At 38.7% G+C, this 27,159-nt stretch overlaps 1 protein-coding gene across 1 annotated transcript in view; it reads left to right on the forward strand.

The window, feature by feature from the left end:
- Positions 1-27,159, forward strand: part of eloal (elongin A, like) — a 31,658-nt gene continuing 4,499 nt past the window's right edge. Inside the window, exons 1-8 of the mRNA XM_051650898.1 lie at positions 1-121; positions 10,028-10,084; positions 10,168-10,280; positions 11,899-12,574; positions 15,792-15,894; positions 16,008-16,169; positions 16,257-16,354; positions 18,441-18,621. Coding sequence (XP_051506858.1) covers positions 47-121; positions 10,028-10,084; positions 10,168-10,280; positions 11,899-12,574; positions 15,792-15,894; positions 16,008-16,169; positions 16,257-16,354; positions 18,441-18,621 — 1,465 coding nt within the window. The 5' untranslated portion in view covers positions 1-46. The remainder of the gene's footprint in view (positions 122-10,027; positions 10,085-10,167; positions 10,281-11,898; positions 12,575-15,791; positions 15,895-16,007; positions 16,170-16,256; positions 16,355-18,440; positions 18,622-27,159) is intronic.

Here is a 27,159-nt window from a genome sequence, read left to right on the forward strand (position 1 = left end):
ATGGCGAGACTTTAATAAGTGCACGTCAAGCACGCGAGGAAGTGAAATGATGGCCGCGGCTGATGCGAAAAAGGTTTTGCAGTTAAAACATCAGCTGAAAGACTCCAGTCAAGCACACACGGTAGGATGCCGCTCCAACAAGAGTGTTTGGCGTTGCTCTGCTCGCATATAATGCCAACAGGTGGCAGGATAAATGATAGGGGAGACTGGGCTCCATGTCACATGGAGAAGTTGTTACAATCTCAGGAACTGTGAGGTTTTTGAGTCCGGTTGAGTCATACCATGGTTTGTTGGTTTCAAACATCTCTTTCAAAGCCATCTTAAATTAGGACGTTTTGTGAATTCTATCGTCCATACCATCATATTTTATGATCACAATTAAACCAAACTGGAATTCATTAAATCAAAAGGTCACCTATATAATACAGGTGGAGTTTAACCCACAGGTTTGCAGGACATGGGATTTTCTTTCTTTTTTTCTTTTTTTTCTTTTTTTGTTGCTGAAAAAGTCAAATTGTCAATAGGAAGCTATTTCATGTTTTCTCATTGTGAAAACTTGCCCCACAACATTTCATTAAGGGCTGGTAATCACCCCCTGATTTGCTTTTCTGGGGCATTTTGTTCTTGTATGAGGCCATATTTCGTTATAAACATGACAAATATACTGTGCATCATCCATTCATTTAAAAAAAAAAAAAATGTCTTACATACCTGGGCCTAAAAATTGATTCAAACTGAAGTGCATCAGGAATTCAAACAACCTTCCTTGAAATGTGTTGTTGTGAGTTACAAGGACCCATAAAAGATCAATCAAACCCAGATGCAACACCAGTAACAATTGACTTATTTGTAATTTGGTTGTTTTTTTGGCCCCTTCACAGTGCTGTTTTTTTTTTTGTAAGGCATGATATGCTATTGGTAAAAAAAATAAAATAAAAAAAAAATCTTGGTAATGAAATGTACATTTATAACAAGTTTCTGAATTAAATAGGTGGTGTGTCAGCAGCTGTTGACAGTCATGGGGGTGATTGTGGGGCTTTTGGCACTTGAGAGGTGCTCTTTCTAAAAATAGTATGGCAGTTGTCTCATGTTGGCTGTTTGTCAGTTCAGGCCATGATGTGTAGTGATTTAAGGTAGTTAGTTTGTATGTAATTTACCCGGCGACATGTAGGTGGTTTGGTTGCTTTTATCATTAAAGCTGTGTTTGATGAGATTCCACAATGCATTCATCAGCCCTGCTTTTGCACATGCGTGCTATCTGGTATTTTACTAACATGGTGGGTGTGATTGTATTGCACATTTATAGTGCCTTGCATGTGGCATAGCCATGACTGAGGTTTCCCCATACATAGTGCCTGGTCAGAGTGCTCACTCAGCAAATCTAGTTTCTTAGCAAGCCATGCGGAAGGGGTGGGGTGTTTTTTTTTTAATTTTTTTTACCATTTATAGAATTTCAGTTTGATTGAAATAGAATGATTTATGTTAATGTTTATATGTAACCTTGTTGTGCACCTCTCAGAATTGAGAATGTCGTTTAAATTCCACTTCAGTTCCTGAATTTGTACTGAATTTGAATTGAGGTGGCAAACAGGATGCAGACTTGTATTTTGAATGAAACAGAATTACAATGGAATGACATTTTTAGAGAAATTATTATAATTCACAAGTTTTAATAATTAAAACACATTTAATATTTTATTTATAATTTAAAATACATATTTTATTAACTTTAATTGTAAATTTAATATGAATTGTCGTTAAAAAAAAATACACAAACAAGCAGACATCCAAAATAAGAGTTATTTTGTGGAAACATAAGTGAAATTAATCAATGTTTGAAATTCCACTTTTAGAAATGTTTGTCATTGATGCATACAGTATGGGCCTCAGGCTTGGGCACAATTTAGGACTGCAGAATTGGCTCCCTTCACGAGTTGAATTTGAATGATAGGAAGTTGAATTTACTGAACTGCAATTCAACACAATTTCTCTAGTCCAACACAAGACACATTTTGTGACACATTATTATTTTTGACTAATTATATTTATTCCCTGATAAGTAGAATTATTATTTAGACATATTTCTCTAACTAAAATTAACGTGGTCATCAATACAGATTTTAATTTTGCCACACATCACCAGAAAATGTCCACCACGTTTTTTTTGTTTGGTTTTTTTTTTCAATTTGGGATGCCCAATGTGCTCCAAGTCCTCGTGGTGGCGTAGTGACTCGCCTCAATCCGGGTGGCGGAAGACGAATCTGTTGCCTCCGCGTATGAGACCATGAATCCATGCATCTTATCACGTGGCTTGAGCGCGTTACCGCGTAGACGTAGCGCATGTGGAGGCTTCACGCTATTCTCCGCAGCATCCACGCACAACTTGCCGCGCACCCCACCGAGAGTGAGAACCACACATTATAGTGACCACGAGGAGGTTACCCCATGTGACTCTAACCTCCCTAGCAACCGGGCCAATTTGGTTGCTTAGGAGACCTGGCTGGAGTCACTCAGCACGCCCTGGATTTGAACTCCCGACTCCAGGGGTGGTAGTCAGTGTCTTTACTTGGTGAGCTACCCAGGCCCCCACCACATTGTTTTTAGATAACCTCCTAAAATAAAATGGATCAAAATGTGAATCTGATTGTGTTATCGTAAAAAAAAAAAGAGTATTCCTGAAAATAAAAGGGATAGTTCACCCAAAAAGCACAAAGGCAGCATGAAAGTAATCCAGACTCCAGTGTTTTAATCCATATCTGTAGAAGTGATATAAGTGTGGGAGAGAAACGGATCATTATTTAAGTCCATTTTTGCTAGAAATTCTTCTTCCTGCCCAGTAGGGGGCGATATGCATGAAGAATGTGAATCACCAAAAACAAAAGAAGTGAAAGTTAAAGTGGAGATTGAGCAGGGAGGAGAATTTATAATACAAATTGACAAATATTGATCTGTTTCTCACCCACACCTATCATATCACTTCTGAAGATATGGATTTAAACACTGGAGTTTTATGGGTTACTTGTACAGTATGTGGACTTATGTGATTTTTGGTGCTTCAAAATTGTGGCACCCATTCACTTGCATTGTATGGACCAATAGAGCTGAGATATTCTTCTAAAAAGTTTTCATTTGAGTTTAGCAGATGAAAGAAAGTCATACATCTGGGGTTAGTAAATGAGAGAATTTTCATTTTTGGGTGAACTAACCCTTTAAGTGTTCTAAATATTGTGGAATAAATGTAATACAAATTTCTATAGGTGCCAATTAAAACAGTTTGATACTGTAAAAAGGGATGTGTTTGTAGAACTTACAGAAATTAAGTTAACAGTTTGATTGGCTTTTATGAGTTGAATGTATCTACTTGAATGAACTGAACTTAAAATGTTTTAAAGCTCCTATGACTTAAAATCTGTCATCATTGTAACAACCTATTTAGATAGTTAGGTAGTAAGCATTGCTCTCAATGGGTGTGTTTCATTCAGAAGTGATGATCCCTATGCTCTATTTCCTTGGAAGACTTTACCATCCACTGTGAGTTTAGGAGGGCTAAAAGGTGTGGGGCAAAAAATAATGGTAATTTGAAACTCTTAAGTAATTTTATTGGAACATAGCCATCAGGCCCCGGAGCCTTGCCTGTAGGCAGGGACTTAATTACCTCAACAAGCTCCTCCAAGGTTATTTCAGAATCAAGATAATTTTTTTGCTCAGTTGTCAGTTTAGGAAGATCTAATGGTTCCACAAAGTTCCTAATATCTTCATCAGTAGACGGAGACGTGGACCTATAGAGATCAAGATAGAACTCTTTAAAAGCATTATTAATATCAATAGCCGAGGTAAATATTTCACCACAAGCAGATTTCACTGAGGGAATGATAGAAAAAGACTCTCTCTGCTTTATATATCTAGCCAAAAGTTTTCCTGCTTTGTCCCCCGACTCAAAGTATGACTGTCTTGCCCTGAACGACCAAAACTCCACTTTCTGCGACAGAATAGTATTATACCTGTATTTCAGTCAGGTCAATTATCTGAGGCCATCAGTTCACATACAGCTTTTCAGCTCTGCCTCTGCACTTTTAATATTTCCTTCCAACTCCACAAGTTCTTGTGGTTTTGGATTTTTTGATGAATGAGGCATACTGTATGATCCGACCCCTAAGAACAGCCTTAAGTGCCTCCCAAGCCACGCCCACAGAGGATACCGAGGACCAGTTGGTCTCCATATAAACACTGATTTCAGTCTTTAACATTTGTTGGAAATCAGGATTTTGCAAAAGGGACACATTAAGGTGCCAACTATAAGATTTATTTTTCTCTATATGTGGCATCACCTCTAAACTCACCAGGGCGTGATCTGAGACTAAGATATTTCCAATTGAGCAATCAACAACAGATGAAATGAGGGACTTGGATATTAAAAAAAAATCTATTCTAGAATAAATCTTATGGACTGATGAAAAAAATGTATAGTCCCTACCAGATGGGTTCAAAAGTCTCCAAATGTCTGTAAGACCAAGATTTTTACACATCCTGTGAAGTGTCAATGTTGCTCTAGGGGGCTTACACACTTTTGCTTCACTGTGATCAAGGACTGAATCCATCAAAATATTAAAGTCTCCTCCCAATATTATATCATGAGGGGTGCCAGCGGTTTGCAACATCCCTTCAAGATCTATAAAAAAGCCCTGATCATCAGCATTAGGTGTGTAAATATTAGCCAAAATCAACCTTTGCCCCTGAATTTCAACTAACAGAATAATTACTCTTCCTAATTTATCTTTAATCTGTTTGAGACATTTGAATTGTAGATGTTTATTTACCAATATAATGACTCCCTTGCTCTTACTTGAGCCAGTACTAAAAAAAACATGTCCACCCCATATCTTCCCAAATTTTTCAGCTTCCTGCGGGGAGAGATGTGTTTCTTGAAGAAACACTATATCATATTTCTTACGTTTAAGAAAAGTAATAACCTTCCTTCTTTTTATGGGGTGCCCCAACCCATTCACATTCCATGTGGAGAGAGATAGGACACTCATATTAACATTTGACATTTTGATATAGTAAAAAAAATAAATTGTGTCAAAAAGAAAATTATATAGACCACATTCCCCATTAGTGAAACAATCAACCCCCAAACATCCCCCCGAACAAAACAAACAGAAAAAAGAAAAACGTGCTCATTAACCCCGTGCACGACAGCGCCAACCGGCGTCAATCCCTCTAAACTCAAAAGGTCCATGAACGCCCACGAGTCCCCACGACAACTTTGCCATCGGATTGCTCAATTTTGCCTCACAAATTTGTGAGGCAAAATTACATAACAGAAAATACTTTGTAAAATAAACCCAGTCAATAGCAAGAATGAACACTAAGAACGTGTAGATTCATTCACAGAACTGTCTCAAAGGTGTGATCTTCCACAAAACAAATTCCAGCTGATATAAAACCATTCAGATTCCTCGGACAGACAAACAAATGTTTAGTTAGCTGGCTGTTATGAGTTCAGCGGATGACGTAATCATTCCAATGTCCCGTTAAAAAAAAAAAAAAACTCAAACTACAGACAGCAGGAGGAATAAGCATGAAGAACAAACAGATTAATCCACAGCTGTTCCAAAGGAATGTTATTCAATAGAACAAGCTCCAGCCGCTAGGTGGAACCAATACAAAAAGAAACAATTCGTTTCTATTCTCAGTTTGGCAGGAAACATCAGAGCAAACGAGATCTTTTTCTGATGTAAGAGTTTCTTACATTCCTTGAACCGATCGCGTTTCTCTCTTGTTGAACTCGCAAAGTCCGGGAACAAGAAAATATTATGGTTCTTCCAAGAAAGCTTCCCTTTGCTCCTCGCCTGGCGCAACATAAGATCTTTATCGGATGATCTCAGAAATCTGGCCAGAATCGATCGGGGCCTATCTCCCTCAGCAAATCTGTGAGCTGGCACTCTGTGAGCTCGCTCGATTTCCATCTTGTGGTCTTATGTCGAGCAGACTCGGGGGTGGGGGGAAAACTCATCTAGGAATTTCACCATATCTCTGCCGTCCTCGTGCTCAGGAATTCCAACAATTCGAACGTTATTCCTGCGGCTTCTATTTTCAAGATCTTCAAGCTTTTCAAGGAGACGTTCCAGATCAACTTTGGTCGTGGGTGGATTAGCGGTTAATTCCCTCTCCGAAGATTCCAGAAAATCGATCTGTTTTTCAACATCAGTCACTCTTATACCTAACTCGGAGAATTTTATTTCCATCACCGTAATCGATCGACGTATTACAGCGAGATCCTCAAAGTCGGCAAGAATCTTCGTCAACATCACCGACATGTTGGACAACTGATGCTGGATTCCTTCTCCTGCCGCGCCATCCAAATCGAGTCCCAGGTCTGTAGGCCTGTCGGGGCTTTCATCCTGAACACGTAAGTGTCTTTTAATCTCTCCAGAGCCCGAGGATTTTGACTTTGCCATGTTTTGCAATAAAGGGCAAATGTGTAACTGGGTGTAACAAATTTCACCAGATTATAATATGAAAATAATCAAATTCGGCAAAGTGCGCAGAGCTCGTCGCTCACACGTCTGCTCCTTGCATGGTGTCATGTGCCACTTATTTCATTATATTTAATAAATTAACTTTTTATTTACCTTGGTGGAAGAACAATTATTTTCCCCAAATTTACCCTTGGAGTCTTTAAAATGGATCCAAACATCATGAAGCATCCTACAAATCTTAGATGGAACACTGAAGATGTTCTTCCCACTTTATTGAACTATATAATAAGTTGAGAAAATAAATGTATGAACTCAGCAAAAACGTCCCTTTTTCAGGACACTGTAGTTTAAAGATAATTTTGTAAAAATCCAAATAACTTTACAGATCTTTAATGTAAAGGGTTTAAACAATGTTTTGCATGCTTGTTCAGTGAACCATAAACAATTAATGAACATGCACCTGTAGAACAGTTGTTAAGACACTAATAGCTTACAGACGGTAGGCAATTAAGGTCACAGTTATAAAAACTTAGGACACTAAAGAGATCTTTCTACTGACTCTGAGAAAAACACCAAAAGAAAGATGCCCAGGGTCCCTGCTCATCTGCGTGAACGTGCCTTAGGCATGCTGCATGGAGGCGTGAGGTCTGCAGATGTGGCCAGGGCAAACAATTGCAATGTCTGTACTGTGAGACACCTAAGACAGCGCTACAGGGAGATAGGAAGGACAGCTGATCATCCTCGCAGTGGCAGACCACATGTAACTAAACCTGCACAGGATCGGTACATCTGAATATCACACCTGCGGGACAGGAACAGGATGGCAACAACAACTGCCCGAGTTACAACAGGAATGCACAATCCCTCCATCAGTGCTCAGACTGTCCGCAATAGGCTGAGAGAGGCTGGACTGAGGGCTTGTAGGCCTGTTGTAAGGCAGGTTCTTACCAGACATCACTGGCAACAAAGTCGCCTATGGGCACAATCCCACCTTCGCTGGACCAGACAGGACTGGCAAAAAGTGCTCTTCACTGACGAGCCGGGAACTTGCAGGTGGCTTGGTGGAAGAGTGGGGTAACGTCTCGCAGCAAGAACTGGCAAATCTGGTGCAGTCCATGAGGAGGAGATGCACTGCAGTACTTAATGCAGCTGGTGGCCACACCAGATACTGACTGTGACTTTTGATTTTGACCCCCTCTTTGTTCAGGGACACATTATTCCATTTCTGTTAGTCACATGTCTGTGAAACTTGTTCAGTTTATGTCTTAGTTTTTGAATCTTTTTATGTTCATACAAATATTTACACAAGCAAATAAAAGCAGTTGAAAAGTGAGAGGATTTTTTTTTTTTTTTTTTTGCTGAGTGTAATATATATAATGCATGCAATGAATATGCCTTGGTTTCGGAAGTATTTGCCCATTTTTCTTTTGCCCAGAGTTCTTAGCCATGAAACAAACCAGCCGGCTCCGAGGTGAATCACATCATTACAAGATTTGATTTAAAGCAAATAGTATTTGAAAATTGGACAAAAAAAAGCTACAAGACTGTACTTAACGTCTTTCATTAGGGCATGAACTACAATCCCATTAAGCATTGCGAATGACATAATTTAAATAAAAACTATGGAAATATATATATAACTATTTTAATTTAAGTGGTTGATTAGAAGTATAGAAAAAATAGAAGTTTATTGCAAGATATTCAGATATTTACAAATATATAAGTAGATTGAGGGTGTATATGGAGACTGACTTGCTTTGCTGGCCATGATTCTCTGACTGGTGGATCTTTTCTCTTTTAGGATCATGGGTAGTGTAGTTCAACAGGAATTCTGCCATTAAACATGTTTATTTTGTTTTTTATTAAAATACAGTTGTGCTCAAAAGTTTGCATACCCTGGCGGAAATTGTGAAATTTTGCCATTTGATTTTGAAAATATGACCGATCATGCAAAAAAACTGTCTTCTATTTAAGGCTAGTGATCATATGAAGCCATTTATTATCACATAGTTGTTTGGCTCCTTTTTAAATCATAATGATAACAGAAATCACCCAAATGTCCCTGATCAAAAGTTTACATATCCTTGAATGTTTGGCCTTGTTACAGACACAGAAGGTGACACACACAGGTTTAAATGGCAATTAAAGGTTAATTTCCCACACCTTTAGTGTCTGTGTATAAATAGTCAATGAGTTTGTTAGCTCTCACGTGGATGCACTGAGCAGGCTAGATACTGAGCCATGGGGAGCAGAAAAGAACTGTCAAAAGACCTGCGTAACAAGGTAATGGAACTTTATAAAGATGGAAAAGGATATAAAAAGATATCCAAAGCCTTGAAAATGCCAGTCAGTACTGTTCAATCACTTATTAAGAAGTGGAAAATTTGGGGATTCTTGTGGTTGTTTCAAGTAGCACAATATTTGTTGACCCCTCTCCAAACATAGTGCTTATGGTTGTGACCATAAAGCTCCATTTTGGTCTTGTCACTCCAAATTACAGTGTGCCAGAAGCTGTGAGGCGTGTCAAGGTGTTGTCGGGCATATTGTAACCGGGCTTTTTTGTGGCATTGGCTTCTTTCTGGCAACTCGACCATGCAGTTCATTTTTGTTCAAGTATCATCGTATTGTGCTCCTTGAAACAACCAAACCATCTTTTTCCAGAGCAGCCTGTATTTCTCCTGAGGTTACCTGTGGGTGTTTCTTTGCATCCCGAACAATTCTTCTGGCAGTTGTGGATGAAATATTTCTTGGTCTACCTGACATTTGCTTGCTATCGAGATCCCCAAATTTTCCACTTAATAAGTGATTGAACAGTACTGACTGGCATTTTCAAGGCTTTGGATATATTTTTATCTTTTTCCATCTTTATAAAGTTCCATTACCTGGTTACACAGGTCTTTTGACAGTTCTTTTCTGCTCCCCATGGCTCAGTATCTAGCCTGCTCAGTGCATCCACGTGAGAGCTAACAAACTCATTGACTATTTATACACAGACACTAATTGCAATTTAAAAAGCCACAGGTGTGGGAAATTAATCTTTAATTGCCATTTAAACCTGTGTGTGTCACCTTGTGTGTCTGTAACAAGGCCAAACATTCAAGGGTATGTAAACTTTTGATCAGGGCCATTTGGGTGATTTCTGTTACCGTTATGATTTAAAAAGGAGCCAAACAACTGTGATTTAATAAATGGCTTCACACGATCACTGTCCTTAAATAAAAGACCTAATAAAAAAAATATATATATATTAGAAATAGAAATAATGCAGACTGAAGGCTACAGGATCCTTGGAGCTTATGGTAGTTCTGTCTTTAAAGTCTATAAGTTCTTGTTAAAAATCAATTGCCCTACATTGAATTGTTTTTTATTTTATTTTTTTTATTTTTTGTGGAACCTGATTTTTGCACTATCCAACATCTGAAGGATGTGGCCAATTCAATTAAAATTCCAACTCCAAATGTAAGGGAGATATTTTGCCCAGCACTGGTAAAGAGGGTATAGCATAACTTGTGTGGATGAATTGATCTTTACTCTTTCTGTTTCAGCTGCTGAAAATCTTGAAGAAACTTGAACAATTGGACATAACACTTGAAATTCTGGCTGTAAGAGATTACTTTTTCTATCCTGTAGTGAGTACTTTGTGTATAAATTTTCAAAATTCATATTTAGTTTTCAATCTCTGTAGGAAACAGGAATTGGGAAAGTCGTTAACACCTTTCGGAAGCATGATGAGGCTGGAAAGTTGGCCAAAATGTTGGTTAATCGCTGGAAAACACTTGTTCCAAAAGGCTCTTTAAGGTATCATTAAATCCTGCAAATCCGCTATAGAGCCTTTTTTTATATTTGAATCATGTACAGTGGACCTAAAAAGTATTTGGACACTTAAGTCACACTTAAAGGAATAGTTCACCCAAAAATGAAAATTCTGTTTCAAACTTGTATGACTTTCTCCTGCTGAACACTAAAGGAAATAATTAAACGAATGTCCCGTTGGCTGAATTCAATGCAATGGCAGAACAAAGAGACCCAAAGTGTCATTAAAGTAGTCCATGTGACTTGTGCGTCATTTACCATTTCTTCTGAAGGCGTGCAATCTCTTTGTCTGATGAACAAGACTGTAATTTAAGCCATTGTTCGCTTTCAAATCGCATCGAATCATTAGTAAAGTCAATAAGTGGCACTGAAATCCAATATGGTGGCCTCATTAGTTCTTGCATGTCTAATGACCAAACATCATTAGAAAGATTAAGTTACTGTTTACATACAAATGCTCTGCTCCAGCACTTCTGGGTTCCTTTTCACAGCAGGAAAGAACTGCTATCAATGGGAGATTCACTCAAATTGCCCAAGCTGAAAATGCCCCAAAAGTGCCACTTGTGGGGTTGAAATGCCCTATTTCTGAAAGATTGAAGATTTGGTCTTTTAAATTTCCATTAAGATTGGTGGATCAGGATTTGACAATTTATGATGGATCGTGGACCACCGTCATTGTTAGCGCATCTGCTCTTCTAAAAGACCCAATTTCCCCGCAGCTGCTGTTTGTAGATTGTAATGTTTCATGAAGGAATCGCGCACATGGCTGTTTTTTTTCCAAGCTGCAATTGATGTGACTGATCTTCTAAGACTTTAGAAGTGTTGTACACCTAAAGATGTGTGTTCATAAACCTGCTACATGTCCGACATAATCTCACAGGCATAAACTGGTTTTGTCGCAAGAACCGACACATTTCTTTATTGTAAACCAAAGATATCCATTTATAATAACTTATCATAATGTTAATATATAATGCTTAAAAGATCATTAAAACTGCAGGACTGCCCATGTCCACTATTAAAATCAGTTGTTTAAAAGAACCTGGAAGCGTGATTGTGACGTCACTGTAATTTCAACTACTGAATTCAGCCAACGGGACATTCATTTGAAATATATATATATATATATATATTATTATAAAAAAAAAATTTGTTTCCCTGAAGAAAGTCATATGAGTTTGGAACAGCATGAGGGTGAGTAAATTGCTGAATTTCTATTCTTGGGTATAACTATAAAGCAAGTGGCATTTTATTTAAAAGAAAGATGGCACTGCACTAAATATTTAATGACTAAAATGCTTCTGCCTTGGTAGATAAAAAAAAAAGTCATTATTTTTTGGGGGGGGAGAACCTGGACATATTTAACTTTTTGGGGCCACTGAATGTTCTCTCAGAAAAATCATTTTAAGATTTATGCATTTCGACTTCATAACAAAATCTTTAATGCAATAAAATAATAAATAAATAAATGTTAATTCATATTAATTCAATCAATTCAATTTGATGGAATCTTGTTATGAAATTGAAAAGCATAAATTGTAAAAATAGGTTTACACAAGTTTTTTCATGTGTTATACTTGTAGTCTCCACTATTTTATTTCAGTGCAAGTGGTGAACAGCCTGATGACTTTTCCCAAAATGAACAGCATAACAGAGAAGTGGAGGAAAAGAGTAAACGAGAAAACAGCTGTCTTTCAGAGAGTACCAATTCTAGAAAGAAGCCCAAAAATGACAATTCCAGCTCTGAGAGGAAAGCGTCACTGAACACAGACATTAAAAGCGAAAAACCCCCCAGTAAATCCAAAATCTGTTTGAATGGTGAGAAAAAGGATGAGCCCAAAAAAGATTCCAGTTCGAATCGAGGCTCGCGGTCTCACTGCTCAGGCCATGGGAAGGAAAAGACGATCAGCTCTGAGCCAAAGTACGAAAGTGAAAAGAATGAGAGTGTTTCGAAGTCACTTGCTAAGGTGACTAATTTAAAATCAGCTGAAACACAGAGAGAAAAGAGTGGAGACACAGGCAAGAAAGATAAAATGAAGAAAACCAAAGAAAAACTAGTAGTGATGGAGACTGACAAGCAGAATGAGGATGGATTTGAAACACCCTCCATGTCTTTTGAAGCCTACCTGAGCTACGATTTTGAGGTCCCCAAACGCAAAAAAAGCTTCAGTTCGGCTAAGAATCCAAAGAAACGGAAAACTGCCCACAAAGAGAACTCACAAGTTCAGGAATCTCGTGTGAAGACGAGCAAAGCTGTGACCGAAGACGCACTAGCAACGGTACTTCAGGAAAAAAACTCATTTACAATGCAAATGTTATTTCTATAGCACATTTAAAGCAACAGCAGTTGACCAAATTTCTTTCCAACAGATTAAATGATGTGAACATTTACCTACACATACAACACGTAGCAGCAGTTCTCTCTGCTAAAATACATCATCAAACTCAAATTATATTAAAAAACATAAGACAAAACTTATGTTAACTTACAAAATAAGTAGTCTTATAGTTCTAAAACATATACAGCCAATTAGCTCTGGTCAGATGTAAAAGAGATGCTGAAAAGATATGTCTGCACACTTGATTTAAAAATATCCACTGTATGGGAAAATGTAATATGCAATGGAAGAGAGTTCCATAATCGGGGTGCAGCCACCGAAAAGGCCCCATCACCCTTAGATTGTAATCTAGATTTAGGGACAGGGAGTACCATCTTGTTAGAGGACCTCAGTTGTCTGGCATTTTGATGAAAAATTAAAAGATCAGTTATGTATTGTGGCGCAATGCCACGAAAAGCTTTAAACACAAAATAATTTTAAATTGAATCCTAAATCTAACAGGCAATCAATGTAAGGACGCTAAGACTGGAGTAATACTATCTCTCTTCTTTGTGCGGGTAAACAGCCTGGCTGCTGCATTCTGCACCAACTGAAGACGGGATAATTGGCACAGAGAGATGCCAGTATATAATGAATTACAGTAGTCAATGTGTGAAGATACATATGCATGAATAACGGTTTCCAAGTCTTTAGTGGAAAGAATTGACTTCAGTTTAGAGATCTTAGTTGATAGAAACCTGCCTTTACAACACTGGGAACCTGCATGTCAAGTGTTAAAGCAGAGTCCAAAATAACACCCAAATTCTTTACTTGATCAGAAACGCTTAGTGAAATAGTGGCTAGCTTACTTATAGTCTCCTTTGTGGCAAAGGGAGATCCAAAGACAATACACAGTCTTATTAGTATTAAGATGGAGAGAATAGACTAAGATATGATGAAGTGGCGAAGCTAAAAATACCTCAAATGTCGATTCATTGATTAAGCAAGTGTAATGGCCCAACCTAATGCTTATTGAGTTCAATGTATGTAGAATGTAGAATCTAAACAAACAGATGATCTGATAAACAAATATCATCCATAGTTATGTTTGTAATAGGCCCAGAGACAATACAAGGTCAAGAGTATGGCCGCCCCTATGAGTCAAACTTGATACAAATTGAGTAAAGTTAAAAGAATCAATGTTTAAAGGGGCAACACACATGTATATTAAAGTCTCGGAGAATAAGAAAGTTATCAGAGGTAGGAACTGTAACAGACAACAACTCCTTATTACACTTTGGAGACCTATAAATAAATGCACAAAGCACTGTGGAGGCCAATTCCACCCTAAATGATTGCAGTTCAAAACTAGTATAAATCTCAGTTGGCAATTGACAACATTTAAAATGTTGCTATACCCCCACCTCGCCCAGAGTTTCTAGGGAGTTAAAAAATGAATAATTAAAAGGAGAGAGTTCTGAAAGAGGAGTCAAGTCCGTAGCATCAAGCCAAGTTTCAGTCACAAACAGGAAATCCAGATTACGAGATGAACAATAATCTCTTAATATAAAAGTTTTATTCACCAAGGACCTCGCGTTGATTGGCGCCATCTTGACCGAGAGTTTTGAGTTTGTGATAAATTTAGTAGTGTGGCATGGTTGTTTATCCATTTCCATATCTTTTAAATGAATAGTTCACCCAAAAATTTATATTCTGTCATATTTGTTTCCATGTTGTTCTGTGTGGACAGAAAAGGGGAATTTCTGAAAAATGTCACTTGTCAAGCTCCAAAGTGGAAAAAAGTACAATGAAATGTGTATATATCATGGAACCGTGTTGGAGTAGTTAACTTAGAGTAGCGCTGTAGCGTCACAATGCTACGTTTGTCATTGTATTGTGAACATGGAGCCTCAGGAGTAACGCACTCAAACACTCACCTAAACCATCCACTATCTAATGTAGCGCTGCGAAAAACAAATCGTTTGAGTGAATTTGTACTTTCAAAAATTAAGAGGTTAAAATAAACGATTCTCTTACAATTAGCGTTGGAAAATCTGATTCATTTCAGGGAATCTGTTCTTTCGGACAGTTTGTGTAAATGAACCGGTTAAAATGAATGATTCTCTTATTTAGCTTTGGGAATTCTGATTAATTTTAAGTGAATCTGTTCTTTCGGACAGTTCATGTAAATGAACCCATTAAAATAAATAATTGTATTATATTTAAGAGTTAGGAAATCGGTTTCATTTAAGTGACTCTGTTCTTTCCAAGGGTTCATGTAAATAAACTAGTTCACAAATGTTTCACTCATTCACTTGAGACCCGTGCAGCCTTAAAGGGACTTTGCTGCCTTTGTTGCAGTGAAATATTTATTTAATTGCTGCTGTTTATCACTATATATAAATTAATTTATATAAAATATTTTTTTTCTGTTTTATTAGTCTGTGTATATTAACAATACATTTGCTCAGTTTAATGTTATCACCCTATTTGTTTAACTCATGAAAATTATCCATGGTTTACTGTAGTAATATTGTAGTTACAATGACTGTTGTAACATGGTTAATTTTGTGATTTACTAAGGTTTCACTACAAAGGCTGTGATTGAACTGGTGACTTGTAAAACCATAGTTAATTTCCGTAAGGGAATGCCACCCTAATTAAATGCATAACTATCCGGTGAATATATTGAATTCAACATGAGTGCAGAATGAAATTACATCATCTGATTGTTATACATCTAAAAATATGTTCAAGTCTATATATAGTTTCAAAGTAGTTAGCTCCTTGTTGTTTGTAGCTTGTAGTGTAGCTAGCAACTTTTTTAAAAATGTGTAGCTACTAGCTTGACTGTAGTTTATCCACAAGTTCTGAGTAGCTTGTAGCTTGCAAAACTACAGTTTCAAAGTAGCTTTCCCAACACTGCCATGAAAGTTTAATAAAAGCAGTCCATATAATTTGTGCTCTATATCTGAGTCTTCTGAAGCCATACGCTAGCTTTGTATGAGGAACCGACTGAAATGTCAGTAGCTTTTTACTGAAATTTGCAAATATACTGTAGTTCTCAGATAAAATCACATTCACCTTGTGTTGCACAGAAGTGTGTCTTGGGGGTTTGGAATGATATGAGTAAACGATAAAATTACAATTGTTGAGTGAACAATTCCTTTAACTCCAGGCTCCTGAGCACTCAGTGATGGACTTGCTTAATATTCCTCTGCCAACAAGTTTTCCTGAATGTGAAGATTTTTCTCAGTATAATTACTTCACTGAAAAAAAAGGTGGGTCATAACTTCACTTCTACTGGGCATTTCATATCGGTTTTGCACTTTTTAATGCTTGACATTTGGACAAACAAAATTCTCTCTGACATTTGTTGTCATTATGTATTTAGCTGATCAGAAGGTTGTGGATATTTGTGAAGAGGTTCCAGTCTTCACTGGTCAAAGGCTGAAGAATAAGATGCAGGTGTACTCTGGTAGTAAAATCTCATACCTGCCCACCATGATGTCGCTGTACCAGCAATGCATTCGGGTGCTGCAGAACAACATCGACTGTATGTTACCTGGAATTATGATATTGCTTTCTGAAAGTATTAGATGTGGTTGGTTGCTCTTAAAGGTTGACATCGGCTGTCTTGCAGCTCTCTTTGAAATCGGAGGTGTGCCGTTTGACATTTTGGAGCCAGTTCTAGAACGCTGCACTCCTGAGCAGCTACTCCGCATTGAGGAGTATAATCCAGTAAGAGTTTTAACTTCTGTTGTGAGAATAATGAAAACTTTGTGTGTCAATGCAGATCAGTGAAAGATATTTTTTATCTTTGGTCAATATAAATTCAGAATTGACCCTTTTTGCTGTCTTAAAACACATTCCTGGTCATATAGAGTGCAACAATCTGGTTCTGAGAGTTGTCTATAAATTTTTTTTCATTGGTGTATTTATTTTTAAAGATAACTTATAAACATTTAAAGGCAGATCTACCGCAAGCTCTGAGGTTGTTCATCGATTATATATTTTAGAAATATTTTATATTTTTGAAAAATCATGCTAAATGCGGTTTGAGTTGAATTACTACACTACCTATGATCCTGAAGAGGAATCCACCAATCTGAGAATAGTGGCCACTCTGCAAAGACCGCCCACTTCCCATGATGCATTGTGAATGATACAAATCGAATTGGTCTCCCTTCCAAATGAATAAATGTAAATGTAACCTGTGGCTCAAATTATATATCATCTTGGTTTTTTGACTACAACCTGAACAGCTTTGTCCTATAATTTAGTGGACAGCAAAAGGTCCCATATTAAAGGCTTTGTGTCCCATATTGAAACAGAAAAATGCTTAAATAGTCGGATAGTCCCATATTTGCATGAGACATTTATCACAACTGGTTTGGGTTAATGCACCTTAGCACATCTTTTTGGGCAGGTAAAGCCAATGTCTGTGTTTATTGTAAAAGAGGTTTGCACTGCTTTTGGCTGCTCTGCAACATATACAGTATATGACATATGGGTGCATTCCATTCAGAAGTGATCATCCCAGGGGGCCTGGGTAGCTCAGTGGTAAAAGACGCTGGCTACCACCCCTGGAGTTCGCTAGTTCGAATCCCAGGGCGTGCTGAGTGACTCCAGCCAGGCTTCCTAAGCAACCAAATTGGCCCAGTTGCTAGGAAGGGTAGAGTCACATGGGGTAACCACCTCGTGGTCGCTATAATGTGGTTCATTCTCGGTGGGGCGCATGGTGAGTTGAGCGTCTATGTCTCCGTGGCAACATGCTCGACAAGCCACGTGATGAGATGCACGGGTTGGCGGTCTCGGACGCGGAGGCAGCTGGGATTCGTCCTCCACCACCCGGATTGAGGCGAATCACTACGCGACCACGAGGACTTAAAAGCACATTGGGAATTGGGCATTCCAAATTAGGGAGAAAAGAAAAAAAAAAAAATGTGATCATCCCTATGCCCTTTTCCCCTCAAAGACTCAACTTTCACTGTGACATTTTCAGATGGCTGAAAGGTGTAAAAATTTTCATTTTTGAATGTCCTTTTTGGAAGTTATTTCTGTAATGATCTTAACTTGGCCATCATTATCGTTTTCCCTTCAAAGTGCACTGCATTTATGCAGCTTGAAACGCAGTATGTCTTGTCACAAAACCTGACGTAACATCCCATCGGGCACAACAAATGAAGAAAATGCATGAAATCCAATCTAACCATTCAGACTGAGACACATTAATGAAAATCTTATTTTTATCTCAAACAACCTACGAATGTTGTCTGGATCAGTCTTGTAAAAATCTGATTTTATTTGTTTTTGTCCTGTTCAGACTACAAAATCAAAATTGATTCAGATAAAAAAATAAAAACCTTCGATGCGCATCAAAGTTAGTGACTTTGCCTGAACAAACCATGTGAATACATACTTTGCTTCAAGAATATCATCAATGCCATGGCATAGCATCTAAAATTTTGCTCTGGTTATTCTGAAATGCTGGACACAAACCATGTCATCAAAATAATCGTCTACTGTTACCTTCCAGAACTGTCTGACGTTTTCCCTCCCAGACATGAGACATCTGCCGTTGAACACTAGCAAGCATGAAGTTTGTCAGAGCATTTTGTCTGCGCTCAAGTGTAAACCACAAGCAATTTACTACATTTAATAAAAGAGCCTCAGTGTTTTCAACTTCCATTTTTATTTCTATTTTGCGCCTAATTCCCCAGAAGTGACTATTTTGTTATCTTAATTAAGTGGTAATTTTTCACCTAAATTAAGTTTACAACTTGAATGGAAACATAGCTACTGTCTGTTTCTGTTTGTGACACAGGTGTATGTTGGTGTGACAGACCACCTGTGGGAGAGGCACTGTCAGAGGGACTTCCGGAACGCTCAGCTACAGGAGTATGAATCCTGGAGAGAGATGCACCTGCGCATGTCTGAGGAGAGAAAGAGAAAACTCCAACAACTCACAAAGAGCATAGTCTCTGCTCACTCTGGCAAACCCAAAGGTAATTGTTTTCTTAAATTGTGCAATTAAAATACTTTCTGCTTTTCTCAGTTTTAATGTTCCGAGCCAACTAAAACTGGCGTCACACTAGAAGACTCCAAACAACCCTATTTTTGCAGAGGGTGTCACACTAATTGACTGTTTTGCTGAGATTTTGCTCTTATTTCGGAGGTATGACACTTGTGGTTTAAAAATTGTGAAAAGGTGACACAAATACCAACACGTGGCAACTATCTCTGATTCCTTGTCACGTGGAGCTCGCCGAAATGACAGGAGTTCTGCCTTAGCATAAACAGTTGTCAGAGTGATTTAGGATGCGATTCATGGAGTAACTTTACCTTGTAAAAGTGTGATTGGAGTCTTAAACTAGCTGCCACCAGTTAAATTCTATATAATTTGCAATGTTGCCCTGCAACCATAAACAACTAATGTTATGTTCACATCACGTCGGAATTACGTCATGACAACTTGGAGATTCAACTCAGGGCTGTTCACATCCTCGGAAATTATTTGTTTCTATGGCAACACTTATAAAGCCAAAACATTTCCTTGTGTGGCTTTGTTATTGTTTACAACAAAATGTTTAATCACTACATTCAGTTCATTAATTGAACCCTATATGTTCTAGCAAAATGTTAATGTAGAAAGAAACACTCCAGGTAACACTGGCTATGATAAAATGTCATATCAGACATAAATACTTTAACTGTTGAGGTGGCTGCCATTTTGGTTCTTTTTACATGACGTCACGACAGTCAAATCAGAGCTTTCATCGAATTCCAAGTTTACAAGTTATAATTACGATTTCTATGAAGTTTTTACAAGTCAGAATCTCGTAATCGTGGCAATTCCAACATGACGTGAACACCCACATTTTGCCTCGTGCACAACAGCGCCCCTCAATAATAAGTTCTTCCTCACGACTTGTATGGGACACGTCCAGCTCTGTATTTCGCTTTATGTAAAATAACTTTGCACTTATGAGTAAATAAAGCAGTCCTGGTGGCTGATATCCATGTGTATATATGTTTTCCACTATATAAATGGTACAGCAAAATCTGTTTTTCTACCATTGCATGGCTGATACTACCCAGCCCTAGTTTGTGGTACTTCTGATGTGGGTTCCAACTTTAAAGTCATGACATGAGGAATCAAATTTTCCTTGATCTTTTGACATAAGAGGTCATTGTGCTATAAAAACATACTGTAAGTTTCAAAACTGATAATTTCCTCCTTAAAAGAAAAAGAGCATTTATTAAAACCAGGCTGTTGAAACTGCTTGTTTGAAATTTGTGGAACTTGTGACATCACAAGGACCAAATAAATCTGCATGAGACTGCCACTTCAGCAAGACATCAATGCCTGTTTTTCATCACTGCACCCTTGGCCCCACCCACTGGTGCTCAGTCACACAGATGAAGAGGAGAAAGGGCCGGTAATGGGAGATTCATCTACACCAAAGGGGACTTACACAGGACATCTTCATGTCCCTATATTTAAATATTTTTCTACATAAACATTCTCTAGACGAACTGCTTGTGCATCTCGCACCACTTTTAAAAGACGCAATGTCAAGTTATAACTCTAAAATGGAGACCTCCTTTCTATTTCATTCAGCTGTGCTGTGTCTTGCTGTTTTGAAGGCATCTTGGACTGTTTTGCACCAATCTGTGCTATTTATAATGGTTAGTCTTTTGTAAACATGCACCTATATGGACGTCTTTGATCATTTTGATGCATTTTCGGCAATGTGTTTTAAGAGCGGTAAAAGCACAACTTTTAAAAACACGTCGCATTCTGCTGCTGCCAATGACTGGGAGAAACACATGCCGTGCTGTGTGTAAACAAACATAGAAGATGTGAAGACGAGCATCTCTGCTTTGACCTTTTGAAACACTCAGCATCACCGTGGATTGTGTTACGTTTGCGTATTCGGAACATTTTGGATTGCTTGTGAACCAGTCGCAATATGATTCAAGCGTTGCAAAGGAACTGTTATTGAAAGATGCGTCAGTTAAAACACTATTGGTCCGCAAAAACGCAAGTAAGTTTAATTCATGAATATTTCATGTCATGACTGTTTATGATGCTGCATGAACAGTTTAATATATTCAGATGAAATATGTTAGATGTGCGTTTTATATGCTAATCCTGAAATTTAGTTTATAAATGTTGTGGTCTTGTGGAGTTTGATCATTTTCTTCAGGATTGCATTTCAAATATGGCTGTATTGCAGGGGCTGCACTATGTGAGCCAGTCATAACAGTGGGCTTTACACTGAAGTCTTAAAGGGCCAGAGAGCTTGAAACTGAGCATTTCAGACAGAGGACAGAGACAGGGTGGAAAATTATTATATATTCCTAAATGTTTTTACTGTTTTGATGCCAAAAAAAATGTACTACACATGATATGTGGACCTCAGGGAAGTTAGTAAAATTATAAAAATAAAAGTATGTCATGACCTGTCACTTTATATCGTAAGATGAACTTTGTATCTTGTCAACTGATACTGTCTAATTCAGAGCCAGAGATATTCAGTCACGACTGGGAGATCATTTGTAACTGTAGTCTTTAAAGCTGGAGTATGTAATTTCTGCGACACTAGTGCCACCAAACAGAATTGCAAAAATAAACTGTTTTTAAAACAGCTTTCTGAATACGCCCCTTGCCTGCAGTTGTTCAAACAGTCAGATAGTTCTGCCCCCAACTCACGCCATTGAGTGCATGGGGAGAGTGCGAGGAGGTAGGCAGGTACGTAGTTAGACAGGCTGGTAGGCCATTCAGTCATTGCATTCAGGCCGAATGAAATTATTGGATGGGCCTTTTACAGGCCTGTGACTGCCACAGATAATGGATTATTTTTTTTTATTATTTTTTTTTTAAATCAGAGCATGATTTATTGATTGCTGTCAGAATCAGCTTTATTGCCAAGTATGCTTACACATACAAGGAATTTGTCTTGGTGACAGAAGCTTCCAGTGTACAACAATACAAAAACAGCAGCAAGACATAGATCATAATAAAAAAATAAAAGATAGTTATACACACGTACATACACACACATACATACTACATATATCTAATACAAATCTGTTATGTTATGTACAGTGCAAATACAAATCTGTTATGTACAGTGCAAATGTTATTTTGTTTTTTTCCAGAGGAGTGAAATGGCAGAAGAGGTTTGATTTGTTGGATAAATATAAAAAAAAGACTAAACTGTGTATTGCACATAGTTATTGCTCAATGGGGCAATTTAACTGTTCATGAGATGGATAGCCTGAGGGAAAAAACTGTTCCTGTTCCTGACTGTTCTGGCACTCGGAGCGCTGAAGTGTCGGCCAGAAGGCAACCGTTCAAAAGGGTAATGGGCAGGGTGAGTGGGGTCCAGAGTGAGATTTATTTATTTATTTTTTTCCCCCAGCCTTTTTCCTCACTCTGGAAGTGTATAGTTCTTGAAGGGGGTGCAGGGGGCTACCAATTATCCTCTCAGCAGTCCTAATTGTCCTTTGTAGTCTTCTGATGTCTGATTTCGTAGCTGAATCAAACCAGACAGATATTGAAGTACAGAGGACAGACTCAATGACCGCTGAGTAGAACTGTATCAGCAGCGCCTGTGGCAAGTTGAACTTCCTCAGCTAGCAAAGGAAGTACAACCTCTGCTGGGCCTCGTTTGAGTCAGTGTGTGCCTCCCACTTCAGGTCCTGTGAGATGGTAGTGCCCAGGAACCTGAATGACTCCACTGCCACAGTGCTGTTTAGAATGGTGAGGGGGGTCAGTGTTGGGGTGTTCCTCCTAAAGTCCACAATCGTCTCCACTGTTTTGAGCGTGTTCAGCTCAAGGTTGTTTTGACTGCACCAGACAGCCAGCTATTCAACCTCCCTTCTGTATGCTGATTCATCGTCATCTTGGATGAGGCCAATGACAGTGGTGGTGTCTGCAAACTTCAGGAGCTTGACAGAGGGGTCCTTGGTGATGCAGTCATTGGTGTAGAGGGGGAAGAGTAGTGGGGAGAGCACACATCCCTGGGGGGCACCAGTGCTGATTGTACAGGTGCTGGAAGTGAGTTTCCCCTGTCTCACAAGCTGCTGCCTGTCCATCAGAAAGCTGGTAATCCACTTAAAGATAGACATGGGAACAGAGTTGGTTTAAGTTATTCTGGAGTATAGCTGGGATGATGGTGTTGAAAGCCGAACTGAAGTCCACAAAAGGGAACCTGTCCCTGGTCTGTCCAGATGTTGCAGGATATGATGCAATCCCATGTTGACTGCATCATCCACAGACCCGGTTGCTCGATAAGCAAATTGAAGGGGATCTAGAAAGGGTCAAGTGATGTCCTTCAGATGGGCCAACACCAGTCTCTCAAATGATTTCATGACCACAGACTTCAGGGCGACAGGTCTGTAGTCATTAAGTCCTGTGATTTTTGGTTACTTTGGGATAGGAATAATGATTGAGCATTTGAAGCAGCATGGGACTTCACACTGCTCCAGTGATCTATTGAAGATCTGTGTGAAGATGGGGGGGCCAGCTGGTTAGCACAGGATCGAAGATACGCTGGTGAGACGCCATCAGGGCCTGGAGCTTTCCTCATCTTTTTGTTTCCGAAAGACGCGGCTCACATCATCTTCACAGATCTTAAGTGCAGGTTGAGTAGCAGGAGGGGGGTTGCAGGAGGTGTTGGTGTTTGTGTGACGTGAAGGTCGGTGTGGGGTGTGAGATTGGGCCTTTCAAATCTGCAGAAGAACACATTCAGGTCGTCAGCCAGTTGTTGGTCCACCACAGGGTTGGGGGAAGGAGTCCTGTAATTTTAGTTGTTTCATGCCACTCCACACTGATTCAGGGTCATTAGCTGAACTTGTTTTTCAGCTTCTCAGAGTATCTTCTTTTAGCCACTCTGATTTCCTTGTTCAGTGTGTTCCTGGCCTGATTGTACAAGACTTTATCCCCACCCCTGTAAGCATCCTCTTTGGCCTGACGAAGCTGCCTGAGCTCTGCTGTAAACCACTGTTTGTTGTTGTTGTTGAACTTTAAGTCCTAGTAGGAATGCGCACATCCTCACAGAAACTGATATATGATGTAACAGTATCTGTGAGCTCGTCCAGGTCTGTGGCTGCAGCCTCTAACACTCCAATCCGTGCAATCGAAGCAGGCTTGTAATTCCCACTCTGCTTCATTGGTCCATCTCTTTACAGTCCTTACTACTGGCTTGGTTGAGTTTAATTTCTGCCTGTGGGTTGGAAGATGATGAACCAGACAGTGATCAGAGCGTCCCAAAGCTGCTCTAGGGACAGAGCGATATGCATCCTTTATTGTTGTGTAGCAATGATACAGTATGTTCCTGTCTCTGAAGGGGACATGTAATGTGCTGTTTGTATTTGGGCAGTTCACATGTGTGATTTGCTTTGTTAAAATCCCCAAGAATAATAATAACCGGTCCGGTTATTGTTGTTCTGTGTATGTGATTTGATCAGCCAGCTGTTGCAGGGCTGTGTTCAAACACGTGTTTGGCACGTTATACACACTCACTAGAATAAATGAGGAAAACTCCCGCGGCGAGTAAAGGCTTTCAGTTAATAAAGAGCGCTTCCAAATTAGGACAGCACATCCTCTTTAACGTTGTTAAATCTGTACACCAACTTTCATTGATATAAAAGCATGTTCCACCGCCTCTCGTTTTCCCCGTTAACTCCGCGGTACTCTGAACAGCTGGAAGCCCGGCAGATGTAGCGCACCGTCCGGAATGGCTTCACTCAGCCAGGTTTCTGTGAAGCACAAGGCAGCAGAGGTTGAAAAGTCCTTGTTTGTGCAGGTGAGATGTAGTTCATCCATTTTGTTAGGAAGAGAGTGGAGATTCGCAAGGTGAATGCTCTGCAGCATTGTTCGAAAGCCCCGCCGACGGAGTTTGACCAGTGCACCGGCTCGTCTTCCTCGCCGGCGTCTCCTGAAAAACAAAGCTGCGCCTCCAACTAAAATGTCTAGCAAAATGTCTGAATATTCAAAAACCGGGAAAAGACTGTCTGTTATAAGCTGTCGAATGTTCAGCAGTTCGTCTCTGGTAAAACTGATTGGAAAAAGATTACTAAATACAGGACAAACAAACAAAAATAACAAAACAAAATAGGAGCGCTCCACACCGAGGCAGCCATCCGCGGTGCCATCATGAGGTACGTCAGGATGCAAAGAGACTTTCAACCAGTATAACAAAAAATGCTTCTGGTATAAATTGCTTACTCTAGCTTTAAGTGTTTCTCCAGCAGTTGGAACAGTTGTTTGGTGGTGAGTTGAGCTTTGGTAATGTGGTTCTGACCATCTGTCTTAGACTATGAATAGATCTTAAAGCACAACTGTGACTAGTATTAACTGCAAAACTTTGAGTGTGGATGGATACTGTTTAACTCTTGTGCCTTCAGACTTTTTGTATCTACATTCCCCTAAATGAGGCTGTTTAGCCTCATTTGGCTTTCTTCCCCATTTTCTACATGACCTTGTAGCACCAATAAGATCATAGTCTTAACTGATCTTAGCATTTTGTCCTGACCATATTTCACTTATGTTCACTAAACTTAAAATAATAGTACATCAGGAAATGAAAGTTGTTGTAATTTACACACCCTCATGTCTTTGTGGGTGTGTCCTCATGAAACACAAAAGGAGATGTTAGGCAGAAATACTGTGTGCCTTAATGCGACTGTGCTCAACTTGACCGTTTGTTTCCAGTGTAAGACCTAGAAGTGAACATGAAACATGATTTTTAACATCTCTTTCTTGACTCACTATTCAGTTGCACTGGCAAGAGTTTACGTTTTTATACAAAATTAGATAGAAAATGCAAATTAGCTATTAGATCAAGTTATTAGATAATGACCGGACGCCCCTCGCTTAATACCTGCCGAAACATGCAACGCAAAGAGTCCATGTGACAACAATGTAGCTGGGTGTTTATTAAATTGTGGCCATTTTTATCATTGTGGACTTCCAGAAAGTAAAGCCTAAAAAAAAGTCACTCACTCGTTTTATTTTATCTGCTAACACTGTCCAACACCATCCAATGCATCACAGAATATTTGACTGTCTTCTTTTCCTGGGAGTATTGGTAAAGTAATTCCCACCACAGTGTAATTTCCTGCAGTTCTCAAATTCCATATTGTGTTTAATAGAAGTCAGTGGTGGAAATTACATTTTTTTTTTTTTTTAATAAAATGGCCAACTCCTTTGTCTTAAGACTAATTTCATAGCAAACGTTTTACATCCTAAAAACAAATAATAATTTCACACTTTTTTTTTGCCTAATTTGACAATTTCAGATTGATTGGAAATGACACCCAATAAAAATACTCTGCTCAGATTTTTTTTTTTTTAACAATTCAAGTTTTCTTCAAACGTCACTTGTCGCATGTTTCATCTCAAGCAAGCTCTTCACTGACACTTGTTCACTTGGTCAACAATACATTAAATTTAACTTTATCGTAGGCAAAATTGTTTGTGGTGAAAGTGATCCTACAATTGTAAAATGTAGTTTTAAAAATAAGTTAATTTTACACAAATATTAAAATATTTTATGTAATTAGTATTTACACTGGTGGCCAAAAGTTTGGAATAATGTACAGATTTTGCTGTTTTGGAATGAAATTGGTACTTTAATTCACCAAACTGGCATTCAGCTGATCACAAAATATAGTCAGGACATTACTGATGTAATCAGCACAATCACTATTTGAAAAGTCATTTTTGATCTAATCAAGACAGACCCCATTTCCAGCAGCCATCACTCCAACACCTTATCCTTGAGTAATCATGCTAAATTGCTAATTTGGTACTAGAAAATCACTTGCCATTATATCAAACACAGCTGAAAGCTATTTGGTTCGTTAAATGAAGCTTAATTTTGTTTTTGAGTTGCCACAGTATGCAACAGACTGGCATGTCTTAAGGTCAATATTAGGTCAAAAATGGCAAAAAAGAAACAGCTTTCTCTAGAAACTCATCAGTCAGTCATTGTTTTGAGGAATGAAGGCTATACAATGCTTGAAATTGCCAAAAAACTGAAGATTTCATACAAAGGTGTACACAACAGTCTCCAAAGACAAAGGACAACTGTCTCTAACAAGGACAGAAAGAGATGTGAAAGGCCAGATGTACAACTAAACAAGAGGTTAAGTACATCAGAGTCTCTAGTTTGAGAAATAGACGCCTCACATGTCCTCAGCTGACAGCTTCATTGAATTCTACCCACTCAACACCAGTTTCATGTTCAACAGTAAAGAGAAGACTCAGGGGTGCAGGCCTTATGTGAAGAATTGCAAAGAAAAAGCCACTTTTGAAACAGAAAATCAAAAAGAAAAGGTTAGAGTGGGCAAAGAAACACAGACATTGGACAACAGATAATTGGAAAAGAGTGTTATGGATCTTAAACCCATTGAGCTTTTGGGATCAGTTAGACTGTAAGGTGTGTGAGAAGTGCCCGACAAGACAGTCACATCTATGGCAAGTGCTACAGGAAGTGTGGGGTGAAATGTCACCTGAGTATCTGGACAAA

Source organism: Myxocyprinus asiaticus, chromosome 23, assembly GCF_019703515.2.
Source record: "Myxocyprinus asiaticus isolate MX2 ecotype Aquarium Trade chromosome 23, UBuf_Myxa_2, whole genome shotgun sequence".
In the NCBI taxonomy this organism is placed as follows: Eukaryota; Metazoa; Chordata; class Actinopteri; order Cypriniformes; family Catostomidae; genus Myxocyprinus; species Myxocyprinus asiaticus.